General features: G+C 43.4%; 1 protein-coding gene and 1 long non-coding RNA gene across 4 annotated transcripts in view; one reads left to right on the plus strand and one right to left on the minus strand.

The window, feature by feature from the left end:
- akt1 (v-akt murine thymoma viral oncogene homolog 1) overlaps positions 1–7941 on the plus strand; it is a 31483-nt gene that overhangs the window by 17794 nt on the left and 5748 nt on the right. For all 3 annotated transcript variants that reach the window (XM_035673937.1, XM_035673936.1, XM_035673938.1), the window contains 8 exons: positions 685–813; positions 2563–2674; positions 2989–3115; positions 3627–3758; positions 3892–3957; positions 4501–4569; positions 4735–4860; positions 6378–6506. In XM_035673937.1, coding sequence (XP_035529830.1) covers positions 685–813; positions 2563–2674; positions 2989–3115; positions 3627–3758; positions 3892–3957; positions 4501–4569; positions 4735–4860; positions 6378–6506 — 890 coding nt within the window. The remainder of the gene's footprint in view (positions 1–684; positions 814–2562; positions 2675–2988; positions 3116–3626; positions 3759–3891; positions 3958–4500; positions 4570–4734; positions 4861–6377; positions 6507–7941) is intronic.
- Positions 5049–7915, minus strand: LOC118337088. Its single transcript, XR_004797136.1, has 3 exons — positions 7669–7915; positions 7151–7417; positions 5049–5605 (listed from the first exon to the last, which is right to left on the minus strand). It is a non-coding gene; the product is annotated as an uncharacterized LOC118337088 (long non-coding RNA).

Here is a 7941-nt window from a genome sequence, read left to right on the forward strand (position 1 = left end):
AGGTTTTGTCAAGGAAGAAGAATGCGTGATGTAAAAAAGACTGCTGCATTGATTTTGATCTGATCTTAACAGTGTTCTTACTCATTAAGCATACAGAATATTAACTAAGTTTATTGTCTGACTGATCTAGACTGATAACTCTTTTGAACAAAACTTTTCTTTCCCTTCTGGATGCATTCGTCAACTTAGTGCTACATTTTGACTCACCAGTTCAAGGAAATGGTAGGAGGAACATTTTGGACACTTCGAATGTTCCCTGGGAGTCTACACTGCAAGTGACTGCTGGAAAGGGGACAGACGGGTCGGGGGGGGGGGGAAGGGTCCTGACTCCTACTAAAACCACCATTTGTCTTGCAGCTGACCTACACTTAAGGAAAGACGTGACAAGATGGTCATTTTAGGGAGCACAAGTGAACCGCATAGTAATTAGATTGCAGGAAATGGATTGCACCGCTGGGAATTAAAACAGAAAGAGAAAGGACAACACTGTTTCGTCATTAATCATGAAACTACAATGTAAACAAAATGCTTGTGCATTGGTCAGCATTTTGAGAATGTGAAACCAGGTGAAACTTCTCAATTAAGGTTTGTGCCTGAGCAGAAACCCTGAAAATCTCTATTACTTTGTCACAAGTTGCTTTTATTTAGTCTCAGCAATCCTTTTCAATCTCTTTCTCATATCAGGAGAATACATCAAGACCTGGAGGCCAAGGTATTTTCTCCTGAAGAGTGATGGTACATTCATTGGCTACAAAGAGCGACCGCAAGATGTTGACCAGCTGGAAACCCCCTTAAATAACTTCTCTGTCGCACGTGAGTATCTGCTTCAGACAAACCACTGCATTTTTTCCCCTCTGTTTCTTGGCAGCTTGTTTGACCCTTTTTGTTTTGTTTGCTGCTTTCTTGTTTTTACTTGCATTGTTGTAACAAATATGTTCCCATACTTGTTTTGGTTTTACATCTATCTCGCCTCTCTATCCACCCTGAAAAGTAATTAACAGGGAAAAAAACTTTATAAAAATCATGCACAAGTGCCTATGAGGTAAAAGTATGAAAGTGAGTCCTCTCTAATATTACGACCAAGGATCCCTTCATCATTGTATGTCACTTTAAATGATTATGGAGAGAAACATTAACAAATTGGCAGTAGTATCATCTCAACAGCATCACTGCAAGCTTCTTTCAATAGGGGCACCGCTCCAAGGCAAAGCAAGCTCTGCCACTGAACGTGCATGCAAGATGTCTGGCTCTGACATTAATACATCGGATGTCATTCCTCTTCTCTGTATGTGTCTTCCCCAAAACTCTCTGTTTTTATACTGTGACAGAAAATAACAACAACAAAAAAATGCCCGGAGCAGCTCAGCCCACTCCATCTTCACATCAGAGAAAGTTGCTGTGATAAGCTGTGCAGATGACTGAACACAGCAATTAGACAGCATACTGTTTGTTTAACAAAATGTTTCCTCTCCGACACTCTTGAGTTATCGTGGCCATTAGCCGCCTGATTTCAAGTATTTATCTGGGCTCCGCTCTGAGGCTCTATCTCCATCAGCAGTGGCTTTGGTTTTTGTCACCACTGCGACCCCACCGCAGAGGACACATGGTGCGACGCTGCTGACGGGGTTGCTGCAGCTGGATTACATATTCACCCTGATGGAGCCATGTTGGATCTCAGTGGTGGTCCACTCCCCTGTCCTCCATCTATCAGACAGAGGCCATTTTGTGTCACGTTCTGACATATTTGCTGACATGTTTCATTTGGGAACAGATGTTAATGTGAAGGAGGTGCAGATGGAAATCTTTTTTTAAATTCAGTTATTATACTGTTGTGAGTAATTGTTTTCCAAACTGCTTACAAGACAATTATTTGGTGCGAAAGTGTGACAGTTTAAGGAATGGAGGGAAAGGATGTGATGATTTGCTTTTTATTAAATGCTTAATGAAAATAAGTAAAACTTGTCCATGCAAACATGACATGCCAAAGAATTTTTGGTTTTAGCTTCTCTTTCGCTGTTTAATATCACTGTAAATGTAATATCTTAGTACTGTTTGTCTGCAAAAGACGTCATCTTGGGCTCTAGGAAATGATATGAGGCATTTATTTTATATTTTGTGACATTTTATAGATCAATCAATTAACCTTGAAAATAATTGGAAAATAAATCAATAATGAAAATAGAAATTGCTGGTAAAAAAATCAAAGCACATATTTTGGGAAAAAACAGTAACAGGTATTCAATTGCAGGATTGCAAACTGGGCTGTATTAAATATTAGAATTTGTATTAATTCTTACAGGTTCTGGTTTTTATTTAATACAACACAGGCTTATTTTCAAAACCTATATTAGCAAATTCTTAGTGTTAAAGTGGCTAACAAGATCTGAGTTGTTTTCCTCCACCAAAGTGCACCTGTTCTTTTCCAAATTGGCCGACAGTGTCTGTTAGGGTGGCGATAAAGATAAATGGCTATAACTGTGGGTCTGTCTCTCCCCTCTGCTCCCCTACACATTGGCCCTTCTTGCCGCCGTCTCCCTTCCTTTTCTCCCTGGCTGTGGTCAGAGTGCCAGCTGATGAAGACAGAACGGCCCAAGCCCAACACATTTATCATCCGCTGCCTGCAGTGGACCACTGTCATCGAGCGCACCTTCCACGTGGAGACCCCCGAGGAGAGGCAAGCAAGGAAGCACACACCTCTCCGCTCACAGAGCAGTAAAACACAAATCATTTACATGCAGAGAGATTTGCCCCTGTTGCTAGACAGCAGTTTAACAGTTTAAGAGCTCTGTTTTTCTAACATGTAGAAGCACACATACATACACATTTAATCATTGTTATGCACTTGCACAAGGTCCACTGGCTATTGGCAGACCTCACACTTGAAATTGCCTTCCTGTTGATAAGAACACAATTACGTGATTGGGCTGCTGGGCTTGCATGACGGTAAATGAGCTGATGTAATCTTTCTGCTGCCTGTGCCCCCCTCAGGGAAGAATGGACTAAAGCCATCCAAACAGTGGCTGAAGGCCTGCAGAAACAAGAGGAGGAGATGATGGACTCCTCTCCGGACCCCATGGACATGGAGGTCTACCTGACCAAAATCAGACACAAAGTGGTACGGCCCATTTTCATTCTGTTGTGTATCTCTCTGCTGTCCCCACATTGATACATCTCGGTAGCCAGACAATTGCCATTACCCCTCTCCTCCATCCTGATCTGCCTTATTTGCACTTACACCACTTCAACCCACCTTCCTTTGACTCTCTGCAGACACGCTCTACTTTCTCAACATCAGCCGTGGGTGGCTTAGCACCAGATAGCATGTCCACCAGGTTTCACAACCCCCACATGTGTCATGACATAAAGGTCTAAGGCCACCGGATTGGATGTCCCCCACACAACCATTTTCAACATTCCCTCTAGCGTCAGGGTCAGGGGTTAACTGAGACACAACCACATATAGGCTAAACCATTAGAGGAGTGGAAATTGCATGGTGGGTGAAATAGTGCCTTAAATGCTTCCGTGTTGTTGTCAGTGGGATTGTGTGTCCTGGCTAGTTAGAGCATGAGTTTGTTAATGCTTCTGTTTGTAACCAGATGCCACTTTCTCTGCTCTTGCTCTCCAGACTATGCACGACTTTGAATACCTCAAACTCCTGGGAAAAGGCACTTTTGGCAAAGTTATCCTGGTAAAGGAGAAGGCCACAGGACGCTACTACGCCATGAAGATCCTGAAGAAGGAGGTGATCGTAGCAAAAGTGAGTGGATGCCAACGAGCAAGTAAAGGGGGAGAAAAGACACCGGGGAGGGCAGTGGAGCACATGACTGATACCTAAACGGTTAGCCATTGTGAGAGTTGCACAAACACTCTTTATGGCTTTTTTTTTCCAGGATGAAGTGGCGCACACACTCACAGAGAACAGAGTCCTCCAGAATTCAAAGCATCCGTTCTTGACAGTAAGGAGCCCCTTCGTATACCTAAACCAAACCTTATTTTAACTAACAGAGATCCTCGGGAGCCTCTTCAATCCAATCCAGCAGCATCCATTCAGAAAAAAAGGGGCAGTTTTACCGGGAATGTTTTGAAGAGCTGTTCTTACAAAGACTGCAGTCGAGTTGGGCCTTTTATAGCAACACTGGACGTTCTTTTTTTATCAGTTAACTCTTTCTCTCTAAGTCTGAGGTGGGTTGTAGTGAAAAGCTCCTCCAAATTGTTAGCTTTAAGTGGTGGGTGGGGGCAACACATAATGTGATGTGCTCAGTGCAATGAATGAATGGGACCAGTTTTTACCACAGTAGTTAAAAAACTTTAGCACACTGGTTACATTATGTTGTTTTTTAAATGATCTTCTAATTTGACCTTTGTGTTTTAAAAATGCAACTGCAATGTGCATTGTAATGTTTCATGTTACAATCAGCTGCCTAAATGCCAGCTTCCTCTTGAATTTGCTGGAAACACCAGTAAGTTCTGCTTTGAGCGTTCTCGTTCTCTGTTTGCAGGGACTGAAATACTCCTTCCAGACACATGACCGCTTGTGCTTTGTCATGGAGTATGCAAACGGTGGTGAGGTAAAAAATGTTTTAACCATCTCTAAATCTGCACCTGTAGGTCTCAGTGAATCAGAATACCTTTCAACTTAAACAATGTTACCTTTACTGTCTTCTATGGGCTAATACACTCTCTTTTATCTGTCCTCTGCCTTCTCACCATCAATCTCCCCTGTTTCCCCTCAGCTTTTCTTCCATCTGTCAAGGGACCGCGTGTTCTCAGAGGAGCGGGCACGATTCTATGGCGCAGAGATAGTGTCAGCGCTTGACTACCTGCATGCTGAAAGAAATGTGGTATATCGAGATCTAAAGGTAGGTGGGGAGACGCATCCTCACTTTCTCTCATCCTCGCTGTCAGCGTCTCTCTTCTGTCTTCCCCCCCCTTCATTTCTCCCCTGGCAGGATATAAATAGGGTTTGCCTCCATCCGTGTCAGTGGCCAGGGCTTATTGATCTGCCTCCCCCAGATCAGTCCCACTGCAGCTGGAGGGAGGCTCTGTCCATACGTTTACTGCAGCTAGACAGAAATAACCACCAGTCCTCTTTGAATAGATCTCCAGCGCCTCCCGTTATAGCATGCATACAGTGTTCTCAGTGGGTGATATTTGTGCACTTTATGCATGATTCACATCATTTTATATGCTGGCAGCTCAGCCCTATTAGTTAATAAAGAGAAAATGTCCATCATAATTGTGAAATAAAGAAGCTACAAGGTTTGAAGTACTCCTTTTTTTATTACTAGCTTAAGAAAACTCTAATACTCTAAAGATAAGATCAGAGATGGATGCTGCAGACATGTTTGGGTTTAGGAGGGCTGTGGGGGGTTATCAGTGTTGCAGTGGGCATCTGTGGCCCTACTACTTCCAGCTGATAAAACCAGTCAGGTCAGCACAGCACTCTCTCCCTCCTTCCCTCCCTCTCTCCCTTGGGTTTATGAGGCAGGCTCCCAGCCTGCTAGGGTTCTCCTGAAAATGCCAGGGTAGCAGGATTGGAGGATGTGCTGACTCTGGCCGGGCGCTGCTGGCCACGTGTGAGCTACAGCTGCCAGGTGACTTTAACTGAGAGAGAGAGAGAAAGGGAGGGAGGAAGGGAGGACACTGATATTAAAAGGCCATGCAACCTCAAGTCATGACACTGCATGATGCACATCCTTAAGGCCTTTAGGTTAAGTTACCTGTATGTGTAATCACTAGGTACGGTTCCATTTGTTTAAGGGAATTTTCAATTTTTCAACTTTTGCAAAAAAGGTTTTAATACTTTGCTGCGGTTGGTTTGTTGAGAAAGAGAATATGCGATAAAAGGCTGATAGAAACAGATTTCTGGAATATAACTTTTGTCATGGTACTCAGTTTATTCTTTTGTAGAAAAGGCATTCATAGCTATCATCGTTACATACCTGTACTAAAAATCTATAAAATTAAGAATAAAAAGTACTGAGGTGTACAGGGTTACCACAATGTTCCTGGTTTAATTCAAGATGAGGGAGCAAATGACACCAAAATGCACACTTGGATTAAATGACCAATTCATTAATTAAAAAAAAGAGAAATGACACCTTGGGTGGTAAGCAGCAATTAAAAAGTTATTAAAGTTACTGGTGCTCAATTGATTATGTTATCTTGTCACATCCTCTTGAAGAAAGGCAGTTCATGGGGAAGTTATTTTGCCAGAATTTCACAAAGTAATTTAACACTTTGATGGAAACTAACAGTGATGCTATTTTTGTACATTTATGAATCAGATTAACAGAATGATTCACTCATTACTTCCCTAAACAGTGAGTAATTTTACGAAGACCTTAACATCTGTCTTCTTTCTGCTTCCCCTCAGCTGGAAAACCTCATGCTGGACAAAGACGGACACATAAAGATCACAGATTTTGGCCTGTGTAAGGAGGGGATCAAAGATGGCGCCACCATGAAAACTTTCTGTGGAACACCGGAGTACCTAGCACCTGAGGTAACAACTGCTGTGATTCAGTCTACCTGAAATCTTGACATCACCCTTTCTTGCAACAAAGTCAGTTTTATGTAGGCAGTAGGCACATACAGATGGGGGATAAATTAAAGGAAAAACAAATATGTCTCTAAGTAACGTGTCAGGCCGATATCAAACCATTTAGTGACCCCTCGTGTCCTGCAAGGAAACATCTGCATTCATTATGTGTCTTTACTTTATATGATATATTTTTCAGATGTATGTATTGAGATATCAAAGCTTTCTGGACTATAATATTACTTAATTAACAAAAACAAAGTGAGACCATGAGTGAGCAGATAAAGAACAACATAACCTGGAGCCCAAAAATTAAAGTTAGTCCTATCACGCGTGACATGAGTAGATTCCAAAACAAAATGCAGTGCTGTTGGATATCAGTGGATGAGAAGCATGTGGAAGAAAGGGCAGCTGTCCCAAAATGCCTTTCTAATCTCCAGCTGAGGTCTGTGAGTTAATGAGTGTGGCGTGTGCCCAGGGCAGGGCAGCCTGCTCTCATATTTGCTGTATAGAGAGAGGTGTGGCTACTCCCTATTGCGTGCAGGTATGACAAGTGTTGGAGTGGGCTGTGTAACCTGATATTGCATTGTGTGTGTGTGAGTAAGTACATGAGTGTTTGCGCTCGCCCCTTGCCTGTTGCCGTAAAAATGTTTTCCGGGAGAAGGGTGTCCATGTTGACACAGTTGCCGTATCGTTGTTTTTAGCCTCCATTTGGAATTTTCTGACTGGGGGAGGAGGAGGGGTTATTGGCTGGTAGCGCCTCAGGAAACGTGAGCTTCTGCCACTGGAAAAAAAAAAAGACCACATTGGGTACAGCTGTTGTGTGGCACAAGGGGAGCCACAGCCTCACTGTTGCCCTGGATGCCTCGCCTGACCTGGTCAGAGAAAGAGCCATCATGAGCATGTTATCCCACAGTGCTGCCTCATAGGAACATGTACTGTTTTTTTTTCATCAGGCAGACCAAACCTCCTCTATCTGTCAGCACCAGGCCATCAAGGCACAGAGATTGGCCGGGCTTGGCTATCATGTGAATATTTACTCCCTCACACCTGGACAAACATACAAAAATTGTCTATTTCTTTTACTACTATAAACCTTTTTCAAGCATTTCTCAGAGTTTCCCACCTGTCCATCCTAAACTCTGTCTCAGCCCCCCTTCGCTCCTCCCCAGAGTAGCACACTCTATGACAGCTCCAGCCTCGGCAACGGAGAGCAGGGAGACATCAGGGGGCGTTGCCATGGCAACAGGGTCGCTGGCGAGCGTCTCTATGGAGTGCGGGCCAGGCAGTGTTACAGGTTGTTCTGCAGTAAACAATGACCTTGTTGTGTGTGCTGCACAGGAATGCTGTAACGTCTGGGAATATTCCACCCAGAGCAGGGGGGGAGAGAGAGAGAGAG

This window comes from Morone saxatilis, unplaced genomic scaffold, assembly GCF_004916995.1.
Source record: "Morone saxatilis isolate NCDOM2014 unplaced genomic scaffold, NCSU_SB_2.0 Contig3, whole genome shotgun sequence".
Lineage (NCBI taxonomy): Eukaryota > Metazoa > Chordata > Actinopteri > Moronidae > Morone > Morone saxatilis.